Genomic DNA, 15,737 nt, shown 5'->3' on the forward strand with positions numbered 1-15,737 from the left:
CACAGGGCCATCAAAGTCGGCCTGGGGATTTGAACCAGGTCTCCTGACGTCAGGACCACATGCCACGTGCAGTGTGGTGCTGCCTTCAGGCGTAAACCATGGCTTCGAGTGGAGGGTCCCAAGTGCAACACACACTATGGGGCAAAATGCCCCCACGAGGTAATGTGCCCCTTCTGAGGCGGTTAAAACACCTGGATGAAAAACCACAAGCTCGCTCACTCCCGTCACCGGGAAGGGCAGCGCCTTGCTTAGGAAACTACGTCATCCAGCAGCATACGTGTTCACCTTTACGTGTGTACAAGATGACAGCAAGGAGATGGAGGGAGAAGAGGGAGAAAACACAGGCAGCACACATCAGAATAAACACTGAAACCCAAGTTACTGTTCAGAGCATTCCTCCTACCCGTCAGACAGCTCTCAGCTGTGCCAAGGTAAAGACACAGCAAGAAAATGAGATCCTGTCCTCTAGGGCATGGGGGGCGATCAGCGCTGAGGGCCACAGAACCAGGTCCTGTCCATGATCAGAGGTGAACCACGCCTCAGGAGAAAGGGACGGGCAGTCGCCCTATGGGAACTGGGGTTGCCCCTGCCCGCCCGGTGTAGACAGACCAACCACCCCCCACCGCCCCCCTCTCTGGCCTCTTGGTGGCTTCCTGCACGCGGCAGGCCAGGCTTGGCCAGCTGGGCAGAGCAGATGCTCCGAGAAGAAAGGGCCCCCCCCCCATGACAGCCCCAGACTCAGCCCCAAGGAGCAGAGGGTCCTCCCGGCCACCCCAGGGATGCAGGCACTGGCCGAGGCCGTGCTTTCCTGTTCCCAGGAGGGATCCACGGAGACGCTGCCTGGCGGGCTCACTCCTGGGATGTGGGAAGAGAACTCAGGGGGGGTTCCCTTCGCTGCTGGGAACTTAGACACAAATTTAATAGGGTTTCTTCTGCTATCCCAAAGCGTGCTTTACCCCCACAGATTTCCTACTCTTGCTAGGGCTTCCTCTCTCCCCCGTAAAAGTCACACAGAAACTTATCTGGCAGCATTAACATTAACTGATAAATCAGATTATGTCCTACTTTCAAGTGAAGTAAGAACTAACAGCTCTCCTGCAGGTTTCCAGAGTCGATCAAGACCATTCACATAAGATTATAGGAATCAAATATTAATACAGGACTCTTTCTCCCAATGAAAAACTTAGGTTAAAAAGATGAACCTGTAGGGGAAAAATATAAGCGCAGTTCCTCTATTTGCACATGGTAAACATTTTGAAGGAGAATGAAAAAGTGACCTCCTGCTGGTGTCACAGAGATTTTTCTAGGCTGAAAGCATTTCACCTTCACGAAGCATGAAAACAGGCAGGGGGACACACCGCCAACACGGTTACCTGTTGTCATGACGATTCCAGCAAGAACTTTCCTGCGCGCGTGGGGGGCGGCGAAGTTGTCCGTCAGGTCCCCAAACTTCTCCAGAACCAGGCGAGCCACGGCATCGGCTAAGACCTGTGGACCAAGCAGGGGGTTAGCGCTCCCCTCGGGGCCACGTTCTGGGGCCTCTCCTCTGGAACCACACAGGTAAGTCTGGCAAACGAGTGTGTGTGTGTGTCTGTGTGTGTGTATGTGTGCGCGTGCATGCACATTTTTTCCTCCCAGACATTCCTCGGAAACAGACGCCCAAGGGGCACGCGAGGGTCTCTGCAGGAGGAGAGTCTGGAGCCCGACCGCACGGGAACTAGCACCTGAGCAGGTGAGGCCTCCTCACACCCGCCCTGCCCCGGGGGAGGGACCCAGGCCCAGAGGCGAGAGCGCCTGCCAGGTCACCCCCCTCCCCCCTCTGCAGCTCCGAGCCAGGGCTCCGAGTCCTGCAGCCACAGTCCCCGAGCGGCAGGGCTTCTGGAAGAAGTGAGACCACAGGAGGTGCGGCCCAGTCAGCTCAGGGCTGGCGAGGCCCCATGGGGGACACGTGGGAAGAGAAAGGGGAGGTCTGAAGGGCGGTCACATTGCAGGATCACTAAGCTCACAGCACCTCCCTCCCAAAGGCGCCCGGTCCGTGTGTGTCTCAGTGATTTCAACATCTAAAAGTAATTACCGTGGCCCAGTCACTCAGAAACCAGCACCGCTTAGAGCCTGTAAGGGCATTTGTCACTTAGACCGAATGACACCAGAATGCAGCGGAGGCTACACCTGTGCAGGGCGAGTGTAATGTGATTTCAGAAGACTTCCAGTGGTGCGTGTCCAGGTCAGGGGGCCGCTGGACTGCAGGGAGGGAGTGCTTCCAGAGGCAAACGCACCGGTGAGATTTTGGACGTGGTCCTACTTTCACAGCTTACGATTCATCTTGGATAGAACACACTCTCGGTGTTTTGGGAAACGATGCCTGATGGGAGGTGTGTGCCAGGAGCCACGTGAGACCCACGTCCCACCAGCTCACACTGGTCTGGAGTCCCCAGCTGGGCCCTCAATAAAATACTCCCAAATGAACAGAAAAGCCACCTGTCCTAAATGGTGGCTTCTCTGGGAAGAAGCGTCATCAGGATGTTTCCACCGGCCACTGCACCAGCAACGAGCCCCAGAAGGCGGTGCTCAAGGCCAAAGGCACGGAGTGTGGCCAGAAGAGCAAGAGACGGGGCCCTACTCTGCACCCTAGACAGAGGCACTGAGGGCAGAGGTGTGTGGGCAGGAAAGGTAGCGAGGCCACGGACAGAAAGCCAGTATGTGCAATCACATGATGGTGATGATACCCTCCAGTGGGAAGAGAAGAACAGCAGGAGAGGAAGGGGAAGCCAGAGGAAACAAAGGCCCGCTCCATGCAAGGTGAGGCGGGGCTCTGAACTCTCAGAGAAAAGCGGAAAAGCGTGGAGTCGGGCACCTGCATGGACAGCCTCTGCCCAGGCCAGCCCTCCCGTCCCCTGAAGAGACTGGGCGTGAAGCAATCTCCCTCTAGGTTCGGGGCAGATATGATAACAAAGGGAGCATGCTCTCAAAGTCAGCTCGAGGCTGGGCCCCGCGGGACGGCTCGGTCCGGCCACGTCCACCAAGTTCACTAACAGACCGCCCTGCACACACCACGTGGGCAACGCTGTCTGATTTTAAACCCTCTGATGCCGCCATGAACGCCACGGAGGCAAAAAGTCCTGAGACCAGGGATGGCCAACCCACGCCCTTCAAGGGTTCCACCTGCAAGACAGTAGGACGTTTCACCCCCTCTAGACCGTACGTCTGGAAATTCCCAGGGGAAAGAGTGTAAGGACTGACCCTCTGTTGGCCGGCACGTCCTGCGAGGAGGACACGACTACTTCCTGAGGTACCGCTCGGGGGCTGGGAGCCACCCTGGGGGCCCTGTGAGCGGGGCGGGCTCGGTGGGGGGAGAGACAGCTCCACTTTCCCAGCCTGGCTGGCCTGGGCCACAGAGGCCACCTGGGCAGGGCGGAGACGGCCCCTCCTGAGCAAGGCTCCACCAGCCAGGGGCTCTGGTCACTGCTCCCCACTGACATCACAGCCCGGGCAGCGGCAGGCTGCCAGCGCACACGCACACACCCACGCACACGCACACGCAGACCTCCGCCCGCCTCCCCGCCCCCCCACCGAGGTGTCACCCACGCAGAACCAAGCACTGGGGGTCACGGCATTTGATGAGTCCAGTCGCTTCATGTGACTGCCAGCGCTAAGGGAAGACAGGGCCACCGCAGCTCAGGCTGAAACACTCTATCAAACAGTAAACCTGGAAATAAAAAATCCCTTGGGAACTAGTGCCACCGACGTGTAAAATGATAAATGGACTAATGGTGCTTATGAATAATATTAACAAGAAGTTAATACACGGGAAGCGGTTACTTGGCTCATAAAAAATCAGCGAAATACTTTGAATATGTTACTTTATACTGATGCTGTATTTGGTGGCTTTAAGCGAAAGAAAATAAATTTCCTTTTTTAAAACTGAGAACTACTGGTCCTCTAGGGTGACAACTGTACAGAGGTCACAGAAAGGCAAGATGGAAGCCGAGTTTCCTGAGGGAATGTGGGCTGCCCCGTCAATTTGGAGTCCTTCATTTTTTCTCCTCAGATCAGTGTGTATTTTATCTTCAAAGTGAATAATATTTTGACAGAAAGGAATAGAGAAGAGGGTCAGACTTCCTCCCTGAAAGAAACATTTTTACAATAGACCAGAATAATTTTGGATTTCCAGGAAAAGAAGCAATAAATAACCGAAGAGTTCTAGGGTGTTGAGATGACCACTAAACATCACTTCCTCCTTCCCTCTCCTCAGAGCCCACCCTGAAATGTCCCCTCTCTTCACCCTGAAAATTCACCCTGATATTCCCCCTTCTCGCCCTGTCCAAGACCAAACTAAGAGGGGTGCCCACCTCCGGCTGAGCAGGGGAGCCACAGGGACCCCTCGGGGAACTGCAGGTGCCGAGACCCCCGGGCACCCGGGGGGCTCTGGAGCGCTCGCAGAGGCCCCGACGCCCCGGCCCTTCTGACGCGTGCTCGCCAGCGCTGCGGCTCGGCCTCGGCCTGGACAGGATCCGCGGGGCGCTGGCACTTGACCCAGACTTGGGTTTCAGCTGCTGACCAGCCAGCCCCACCTGTCCTGTACCTGGGTCCCAGGTGAGACACGGAGGGGGGACCCCACTGCGCTGGGGCAAGGTGCCAGGGCTCCGGCCCTCCCCTCCCCTCCCGTCTCCTCCGCGACAGGCCGCCGTGGGCTGTGGTCGCCACAGGGGCAGGCAGCACAGGGAGGGCACCTCGGCCCACCCGCTGTGGGCGGCACTGACCACGCTGCACCTGACGGCCCTGGCCGGGCTTCGCGGCGGCCCCACAACCGGCACAGTCACGGGAAGGCCAGCAGCCGGACTTACCAGGACCTCCCCGTGCTGAGGACAGAGCGGCGAGAAGACACCAGTGACCATGGCAACCGCACCCCGTCTAAAAGCATGAGCAAGACGCGGCCGCGCTCGGGCGGCTGTCCTCACCTGTGGCGAGTGCAGCTGGAGGCCCTCGCTGGGGACGGGCTGGCGAGACGGGGTCTGGTCCAGGCGCAAGTTAAAGACAGTGGCCAGGGCGGACTGCGCGGCCCGGGCCTTGGCGAGCTTTTTGCTCCTCCCCGAGCCTTCAAAGAACTGCCCGTCCACGACCACGGACAGGACGAAGTTTTTGGCGTGGCTCTCCCCGCTCTCCGAGAGGAAGTCGTACTTCAGTCCCGGGCGCAGCTCGTTCAGGATCATCACGGGGTTCTTCCCGCTCGGGGGTGGGAACGGCGGGGGCACGGGGAGGGGCAGCTGGGCCAGGCTGGCGGGCATGGGAGACGCAGCCAGGCTGAGGTCCCCACTCGAGCTGAAGGAGTCGTCGCCATTGGCGCCCAGGTAGAAGGGCATGTCCGGCCTGTCCGGGGTCTCGAAGCCATTGAAGAGCGCGTCGGGGAAGTCAGCCTGGTCGGACGTGAAGTCTGCGTTGGCGGACAGGCTCCGGCCCATGGCCAGGTGGGCCTCGGAGGCGTTGGGAAACTGGACGAAGGAGCGCAAGGCCTTCTCGGCCGCGTGCAGCTTGGCCTTCTTCTTCGTGGGGCCGGAGCCCTCGAAGACCTGCCCGTTGACCTCGACGGACATGACGAAGAGGGGCGCGTGCACGGGTCCCGTCTGCGACAGCAGCGTGTACTGCAGGCCGGGCTTGATCTCGTTGAGCTGCATCAGCGCGTTTTTGGGCAGCGCGGGCCCCGGCGCCCTCCTCCGCTTCTTCAGGCGGAACTTGGAGTGGCCATTGCTGCTCTCGTCCAGGGCCCGCTTCCTGCCGGCGCCCCCGCCGCCCCCGTTGGAGAGCGGGGCGCCCTCGCCAGGCCCCGGGGCGCTGCCGTCCTTGGGGGGCGCGCCGTCCATACCGCAGTTTTCCTTAACATCTGTGCTGCTCGAACCTGCGGTGCCCAGAAAGAGTAACTTACAACGCCTTCGTTGCAGGATCTTGTAAATGCAAAATTTATAGATTCCTTTATCGCCCTTTGTAACTGGTTAAGTGATGTGTGCTTATACATTTTGTTCCTGGCTGCAGACGTGTGGAGCTGTGCATTTAACCACAGAGCTATCTATCCACCTAAGTTGGAATAATTGGAGTAATTTGACGTTCTGAGAAACAATCACTAATCCTGTTTCTATTTAGTATCACGGACTGCTTTTGCAATGAAAGGTGAATTTTTAAATCATCTTTTTCTACGAGAATATTCCGAAGCATCTAGAGGAATTTTATTGAAGTTTATCAAAATGTGGGATGATAAACTAACCCAGAAAGACCTTACATTAATAAATCTAATATCAGTATTGACAAATGTACACTTTATTTTAGCATTTTCCTCCTTTTCAATGCCATCTACTCTCATACTATACTCATGTTGGGCTTTCAATTGCAGCCTTTCCCAGAAAAGAAGACATTATTTAAAACATGCATTCACAAGTTACTTAGTTTTTCTGGTTTAAAATATGCAATTAATATGTGCAGTTATTTGGTTTGGTTCATGGATATTAGAAAACTGCTTATGCAAAGTATTCTGGCCTTTTAGAAATTATTTTGAAGGATATAGCTTCACTTCTAGTATTCATTTAACATTGTTTCATTATGTATGGGGACTGATTTGCCTCTGAATCCTTAATACATCCCATGATAGAAAAAAATATATTAGGCAAGATAGGAAGACTGACACTGCAGACGGCCACAGCTCCCTAACTTCCCAACTGAAGGTGGCATCTTTGTCTTTTTTAGAAAAACAAATATTTGATGGATTTACAGAATAATTTAGTTATCCTACCTTTTAAAGGTAGTTTATTTTTACAATTAATAAAGATAATTTTAGAACTCTAAAAGTTCATGGCAAAAAAAAAAAAAAAAAAAAAAAAAAAAAAAAAGTTCATGGCAAAATAAATATGATTTTAATTTCAAAAAGGGGAATAAAAAAGCATTCACTCTCCCCTCTAAGTTTATCAGATAAAGCTTTTTTAAAAAGAAAAAGAAGTAACTCCTTGTTTTCCTGGTTAGTTTGCACACGTTGTTGGCCGCAGGAAGCTCAGGGGTAACTATCACAGGGCTTTACAATACTGTTGACATGAATGTACTTGAAGACCTACCACTAGTTTTTGAGAATCCACGTAAGTCTTTTAAGCAATGGAAATATTTTTCACAATTGTAAGCCAGTTTACAAGTACCCGAATACGGTGGCCCTCGGTCCGTTTCTACTACATAACGTGGAAGTAGATTCTGACTATGCTAAGGAAACTGAGAAACACAGTGAAAACGCTCATCGGCCCTACCCACGGGAGGGGGCTTAACGTGGCAGCAAGTCTGGGTCACCGGCTGGCAGTCCCCACAGTTCAAGCTCTCAGATTCCCAGGGTTGTCACCACTCAGCTGAGATGTGAGAACAGCCCTGGTTTAAACACAGGCCATGGGAAGACTGCCACCACACCGTGGCAGAGATTGGGAGATGGCCAAGCTTTCCCTACGGACTTCATGCCTCCTACGTACTCCTGACACACACCACTTCTCCCAGTTGACAAAGCTGACGGAATGGACACTAAATTTTCATTTATAACATCCTCCAGCAAAAGCTCAATAGGTTACTCCTTTCGGTGCTCCAGGGAAACAAAAGGTTAGAAAGGGTGGGGCAGGACAGAATTGAGATTAACAAACGAGCAAGAATATCACACGCGACATGACGGCTTACGTTCTGACGTTACCGCTGAACAGAATTATCACTACAGAAGTCAGATCATGAGAAATGTATCCTGACATGCATTTAATCCAATGTTTATAATCTCTGGAACAAACAAACGCTTTCTTTTAAAAAATAAAAATAATCAGTATTGATTATAGAAAAATACACTTTCTATAAGATAGTTCACATAGATTCTGAGCTCTTATTTGCTTCAGAAGCATGGAAATACTGCTCATGTTCTACTTTACTGAAAATGCTACTATGTAAAGGAAAATAAAACACTAAAATTGGAGAAAGACCTCCCACTATCATAACTCTTCTTAAATAGATGCTTTCTCTTTCCATATCATGCTACTTTATTTCATAAATGTGAATATTAACCATGATAAAAATTCTTCATCACTTTCAAAATGATAGAAAATACAGGACTGGCATTTCAAAGTTTCAGCACTAGAACCAACAGTTTATCTTTCCAGAAAATGAATTCAGAAGGATTCTTTATCTCAGTAAGAGACTACCGGATCAGTCCGGGATAGTTATATCCCTACACACACTGGGACGTTTCCTCCCATACCTGATGACCAGCGCCATGGGTGACAGTGGGAGTGGGGAGTGGGCTGACCCCTGAGAACACAGGCTGGGTTCCAAAGACCCCGAGAGCAGCTGTGCTGGGGGCAGCACCACGGGCAGCCAGAGGCCGCGGGAGGAGGTGCCGCCACATAGACTGAAACCGCGCCTGGTCACGTCTTCTCACGCTTGCGTCCCGGGAATGGCCTCCAGCCTGAGGGCACACGACTGCGGGGTCACCCAGCAAAGACCCAGCAACTCCACGGCGCCCACTGCACTCGTGGAGCAGAACCCCTGGCTTCTGCGTGCAGACAAGCCAACTCCGAGGCCTCGGCTGTGGGTTCTGGGTGAGGCCGAGGGAAAGCGGCGGACTGTATCCTCATCCGCGGTGACCGTTCGTCACTCACGCCTGCGGGTTCTTCCTGGGACCTCTCAACATGGACAAGTAACAATGCACATTACACACATAACCAGAACACTGATGTCTCTGTTGTGATTTCCCTACTGAAAGCTCCCAACTTCTGTGGGAGCATTTAACCTTATGCAAAGGCTCTGCTCTCCGGGATTAAAGACAAAACAGAATAGAGAAGTATATTCACTGAACTCTTCATCTATGAACATCTATGAACAAGGTCGAGAGCGGGAAAGCTGAGGCTCTCTGCCCCTCCGTCCCCTCCGTCCCAGAGGGCAGTGTGGAAAGGGGTTTCAGGCCACGGCAGCCTGAAGGCCCATCAAAGTCTTTGGAAACAAGATCAACAGACTCACGCGAGTCCCCTTCCTTCAAAACGCACGGACAACCCACCGTATTTGAAGGGAAGATGTTATACACTGTCACCTCAAATGACCAATCTCAAAGGTTATCTCAGATTTACACAGATGGAAATTGGACCATGATCATGAGAACCACGCAGTGACAGAGCACGAAGCCATGCGGCTTTATGACACGTGCACCTGGAGGCAGGCCTCCCCCTTCCAGGCGTGTACATCAGGACCCCAGGACGACAGCAAGGAATGAAAATCCAGACAAACAGCTGTAAGGAAATGCCCACAGTAGACACCGATACCTACTGTAGAGATTATATAAAAATTAAACACATGCCACCGTTAGCAGTCTGTATCAAAGGAAAACAATCACCTTCCCCAAGTTGGTCCCATTCAATACATTTACAACACTAAGATTTTCATAGAAAATTAGCCACTTGATACTACGTGATAGGCCTAGATCTTACTCATGTTTTCTTCATCTTCTACATCCATGGCAAAATACTTTTGAGGGTTTCTTGACTGGCGGAGACTGTTTCTGTCTGAAAGACAGCAAGAAAATGACATTGAGTGTACCAGTCATATGAGGTAAAGTCTCCTCTGTGGAAAAAGTCGCAGAACAAGGATGGTTAGGTCTGCCCTCTGGACAGAACATTCTGATGCTCCCGCCTCTTCAGCATGGTCCAGGACCTCCAGCGTTCCCCCCCCACCCAGGATCCTGGCCAGGACTCTGCTGTTGGGCAGGCGGCGGGTACCATGGCAAGGAAGATTTCGGGCCACGCTGCGGAGGACGGCCTGGATTCCAGGGGTCAGGACCATGGAGAGCTCCGAACCAAGGGAAGGGTGACACGTTTACATCTCAGAAAGACACCTCATCAAGACAAACCCCAAACAGAACTCCAGCCCATCTGCCACTTGATCTCTGTTCTGGGGGGACTTTGGTTTGGGTTATAAAATAAAGCTGTGGAGCAAGAACACGCTGCAGCGTTCACCCTACTCCTAACCTTCACCTTGACTGAGAAGCATCGCACGGACGGAACTAAAAAGCACATAACTGTTCGAATCTGATCTAATTTCTTAGCCATGTATAACTTATTATTCTGTTGTCAGGAGAAACCACAAGAAATCCTCAAAGAACAATTATTCCAATTATATGATTATTAACAAATTTAAGAGTTTCCTCTTCCTAAATACCTTGGCTATACTTTGCAGGACTGTACTAACATATAATCTGTAATAAAGAATCCCATCAAATTGCCATTGAGGAAAAAGATCTGCAAATTTTGTAGTCACATTTTTTATACAAATTAAATTTATATTATAAATCAGTTAAGAGGCAAATTTATTGCTTTTAAGGAAATAGTGACCAAAATGTGCTAAATCATGTTTATACCTTATACATCTCTCTCATGTAACATATATGTAAAATAGTTTCCATGACAACCATTTGTTAATGACATTAACTCTCACTGTATATCTGGTAAACATACAGTTAAATGAGTTAAAAGTTAAATGAGTTTTTATTTAGACTCCTTTATTCAAGAAAGTGTTCCAGATAGATTTTAAAGCATTAACATTTTATACTCATGAATTACTTCAGCATAAATTTCTGAAAGTTTATTATATGAAAAGCACAGTACTGGATATTACAAGAACCTAAAATGAATCAGACAGACTCTGCAATTGAGAAATTTAAATAAAAATATTGTCTGGATAGCTGATTGTATTAAGGAATAACTTTCAGTCATTTTAGGTGTGGAAATAGTGCTTGTCTTTTAGTGATATATACTGAAATATTTACAGACGAAATGATACCTGGGATTTATTATTATAAAATGATCCCACGTGGTGGGAAAAGGTAGATACGGATGAAACTGAGGGGCCACGGCTGGTGATGCCAGTGCGGCCTGACGGGCACTCGGGCTCGCCACACAATTCTGTATCGGTGTGTGTGTTAATATTTCCACCAAGGAATAGTTTCAGTGGAAGTAATTTCCTTGAGGTCTGGAATGGGCACGAGTGCCAGACCGCCCATGCCCTCAGTGAGATGCAGGTGCTCCAAGGGTCCTCTCGGCCACGGTCAGGGCGTGTGGTGGTTAAGCTGATCCTGGAGGAGAGGGCGGTGGGACACACCGTGAAGGCTATGACAGGTAGCGTGTGGGAAGCACAGGGGCTGTGTGAGAAAGGCCCTTCGAAAGCGCTGCTGAGAAACTCAGTTATCAGTTCTGGAAGCAACCACACAAGCTGTCCAGACCACTCTGTTCTCACTGGCTGAGAGCTGGACTCAAAGCAGGCACAGGGGCTCGTGTGGTGGGACGACGGAGGGCACGTCCCCCGTTTAGCCCAACTGAAAACCCTGGACGGCACAGACGCAGCAAGCACGAGGAGGCTCGGGAGGGCGGAGGGGAGACGGCAGAGCAGCAGGGGACCCGGGGACGGTGTGGCGGCGAGTCCCTTACGTCTTCTTTTTGCATCATTATCCCAGGCTTGGAGCTGAAGAAGCCGGCAACCTGGAAACACCAATGGACAGACCAAAACACCCAACGAAAACTGTCTCTCTGGCCAAGGGACCAGGAGAGGACCTCCCAGCAGGACAGGAACCTGACAGACTGAACCGCCCTATTCAGCCAGACCCCAGCCTCCCACCCAGCAACGACATGGGGTCGGGGAGCCTCGTGTCTCATTCCCTCTGGGCTGTGACGACACCCTCCCCCCTCCCCCCCGGTGATGCAGAGTCAGGGAGAACAGGCGGGGAGCCTGGACTTCCAACCCCCTGGCGGTACCCAGGTGCCTGCCCCCTCCCCACTGCGGGTGTCACAGGAGGCCGCCACCCAGCAGTGCCAGTGGAGGCCAGGGAACCTGGGCGTGCACCCCCGTCTGGCAGCGATGAGGCGGCGTCTCCCCTCCCCAACAGAGGGCTGGGAGAGAAAGCCAGCTGAAGCAGAGGTCCAAGTAAGACTCAGGTTCTTGTAACACAGTATGTCCAGGTTTCAATCAAAAATCACTCATCACGAGAGCCAGGAAGATCTCAAACCGAATGGAAAAAGACAATCGATGCCGACCCAGAGACATCAGCGTTATCTGAGAAAATTTTAAAGCAGCCATCATAAAAAAGAAGTGGGAGGAATCAGTAACTGATCTCAACACTGCCTATACAGTCTGAGTCATCAAGACAGACAGGCAGACCACGCAGAACAAAACAGAGGACCCAGAGACAGGCCCCCACAAAACACCCGCTCATTGTTGACAAAGGTGCACAAGCAACACAAAGAAGGAAGGACAGCCTTGTCAACAGACAGTGCTGGAGAGCCGGGCACCTAGAGCTCACACCCCCCACCCCCCACACACATTCACCTGGAATGGACCATGGGCTTATTAAACGTAAAGCATGAAACTACAAGACGTTTACAAAAATCACAGGAGAACATCCGTGGGATCTAGGACTCGGCAAAGAGTGTGCAGATTAGCCACTGAAAGCACGATCCATAAAAGGAAAAAATGATGAACTGGAGCCCATCGAAATTAAAAAACTTTTGCTCTGCTAAAGACCCTGTTGAGAAGATGGAAAGACAAGCTATAGACTGTGAGCAAGTATCTGAAAACCACACACCAACACACAAAATACACAAGAGGCTCTCAACAATGAAACACACGCTCCCATTACAGAGACACTTCACCGAAGAACGCACACGATGGATGTTCACATGGGAAATGATGTTCATCATCATTAGCACGAGGGAAATGGGACTTAAAACCACGTGAGATTCCACCACACACCTACGAGAAGGGCTAAAATAATGACAACCCAAGGGCCGGCGAGGAAGGGGAGAAACTGGATCACTCACACGCTGCTGGTGGGGATGTAACATGGTACAGCCACTCTGGGAACCAGTCTGGTGGTTTCTTAAAACTACACGTGGGCATTTATTCCAGAGAAATGAAGACTTACGTTCACATAAAAAACGTGTACAGGAATGTTTATAGCAACTTTATTCATAACAGCCCCAAACCGGAGACAAGCCAGTACCCTTCAGCAGGTGACCGGCTGAACACACTGTGGACCATCCGCACCACGCAGCACCATGCGACAATGAAAAGCAACAAACTATTGACACACGCAATTACCTGGATGAACCTCCAGAGAATGAGGCTGAGTGAAAAAGCCAATCCCAAAGGTTACATACGTTACAGCCCGTTTATACAAAGGCGATCCTTGAGCAACACGGGTTTGAACTGCATGGGTCACTGAGACACAGATTTGTTTTTACTAAGCACGACCTACCCCACTGCACGGCCTGAGGTTGGCTGAGTCCAAGGATGAGGATACAGAGGGCCGACTATCAGTTACACAGGTTTCCAACTGCACCTCGGGTCGGCACCCCAACCCCTGTGCTGTTCAAGGGTCAACTGTATAACATTCTTGAAACGAGAAAACTGTAGAAATGGAGAGCAGAGTAGTGGCTGCGGGTGCGGAGGGCGTGGGTGTGGCTATAAGAGCACAACGGGGGGGCGGGGGCGACAGATGCTCCGGATCTTGACTGTCCTGAGGTCGGCACCCCGGCTGTGACAGTGCGCTGTGTAAAGGGAACACCGTCCTCCCTGTATTGTTTCTTACAGCTACACGTGAATGTACGTTCTCTCAAAATAAGAAGGTCAATTTAAAGCAGGCAGAAGGCACACAGTATAGTGGCCGGTGCGCTGGGAGGCTGGCTTCCCTGGAGGTCCCGGACGAGGAGGCCACGCCTGCCGCGACGGTGACGGCAGTCGGAGCACAGGAGAACCCTGCGCCGCCAGAGCTCACCTCATTTGTAGGACGTGCCTCGTTTTCCTGCTCTTTCATATTAAAGTTCTAAAAAAGGACAGGGAAAATGTCTCACAGTAGAAAATAATCAGGCTGTGCACAGTGTGGGTGGGTACGTGTAAATTAAAAGTGGAAGCCAGAAATCTCTTGCAGAGCAGAAGCCAATATTTTCAGCTTCTACAAATGCCAACTCTCGTACTGAAGGTTATAAAACAAAGCAAAATAGCAAATGCAAGCACTTTAGAGCATTTTGCATAACATTTTTCTTTCATTCTGAAAAGCACCTCATATGGCCTGGACTACAAACACATAAGAATTAAAACCCCATCCAAAATCCCATATGGAACAAAATTCCAGGAATGGCCAGGTAAAGAAAAGCTTTACTTGACAGCAGTATTCAAATGCCTTCTTCATTTTTCAGGGTCCCCTAAGCATTAAGAAGTAAGTGGAACTCGGGGGGGGGCGGGCAGGGAGGCGTGAAAAGACCATTAAACTTGGCATCGAAAGACCTGGGACTTAAGTTTAACTTGATTCCAGTTATAATTTCAAATTTTCTTTTTTTAAATAGAACTAGAAAAGCTGATCTTATGTGGAAAAATAATCAGGTTTGAATAGTCAGGAAAACTCTGAACTAAGGAGCAGTTAGGTGGGGCTGGTCCTCTCAGACTGGAAAGGATGGGGCGCCAGCATCCAAAGCATGCCCGCGGCTCATGGACTGTGGAGCAGGGAGACGGACTCAGGACAGAGCGGCTTCCCACACCACTGACCAATGCGCTTTCTAACACGTGGGCCTGGAAACGGGGTAAGCCCCAGAGGAAGAGGAAGCTGGACCCACCAGGGCCACTCGGTCAGTGTCGGTTTCGGTTCCCCATGGGTTCGCGTCTGACTTCCAATAACATGATCCGACAGGCAATGCTTTATTTTCTAAGTGGGTGGTGGGTAAATGGTCATCTGTTGTGTGATTCCTCATACACTGTAGATGTTCATGATGGAAGCCAAGGTGTAGATATATATGTAAAATACAACATTCCTATCCGCTTCTGCCAGCACCCTCATCTTCACCGTGGAAACGTCAGCCTGCACAAATTCCTCCCCTTCCCTTGGTGACAAAAAGGTTTTCCGGAATCAAATACACAGAACATAACTTATTAATATTCAGGATGCATCAGAACATGAATTCTCTATTGTGCTGGTGAAAAATGCTATCTTTAGGAATTCACTAAAAATTTATAGATTAAAAAATGTTTAAGACAAGCAGTAACTTGACAAAAATTACTAGCCATTATTACTGGGTTTTATCCATGTTACTCTCCGAACAGGATGGCTTTGAGAAAAGTTTTACATATTCTTAATGACTGTTAAGGGTTTCAGTTTTAATAGCCATACACTACAAATTTTTAAAGAGCGAAGTGTTAAAATGAAGATTCTTCATGTTAATTCTCTACTATAAATCAAGCAACTTGCTAAAGGCTAGACTAATTTCGCAGCTATAGCAAAAAACTGAATGATGATTTTATTATTTATTTAACAAAGATAACTGAAGTATAGAATTCTTACATAATTTGAAGAAAAATAATCTGAAATTCAACAACTTAATCATGCATGTTTAGAGAATGCATTCATGATCTGTATTTTGCTTCCAATATTTTGCTTTCTAAACAAACTAATATCATTAAAATATTCAAACCATTCAATTTATAATATTTTACAAAGAAATAGTTTCATTCCTAGGAAACCATCCAAATAATAGATGTTCAGTTATCCTTTAGAGATTTTGTACACATTGAACTAGATACAGCAGACTGTGCATAGCAAATAAGGTTCAAGCATTACTTTTAAAACACATGTTTTTTTCTAGTGAAATGCAACATGGAATAATTAAAATAACCATAGCAATCGACAAAAGAACTCTTGGAACTAATAAGCA

General features: G+C 49.9%; 1 protein-coding gene across 10 annotated transcripts in view; it reads right to left on the reverse strand.

Moving 5' to 3' along the window:
- ADARB1 (adenosine deaminase RNA specific B1) overlaps positions 1–15,737 on the reverse strand; it is a 117,029-nt gene that overhangs the window by 31,865 nt on the left and 69,427 nt on the right. For all 10 annotated transcript variants that reach the window (XR_014245131.1, XM_082393753.1, XM_082393748.1 and 7 more), the window contains 3 exons: positions 9,477–9,551; positions 4,959–5,893; positions 1,374–1,488 (listed from right to left, as the gene is read on the reverse strand). Coding sequence is in view for 9 of the 10 variants with exons in the window: in XM_082393753.1 (XP_082249879.1) it covers positions 1,374–1,488; positions 4,959–5,893; positions 9,477–9,504 (1,078 nt within the window). In the remaining variant the exon portion in view is untranslated. The remainder of the gene's footprint in view (positions 1–1,373; positions 1,489–4,958; positions 5,894–9,476; positions 9,552–15,737) is intronic.

This window comes from Balaenoptera borealis (assembly GCF_965194805.1).
Source record: "Balaenoptera borealis genome assembly, chromosome: 5".
NCBI classification, from domain to species: Eukaryota; Metazoa; Chordata; class Mammalia; order Artiodactyla; family Balaenopteridae; genus Balaenoptera; species Balaenoptera borealis.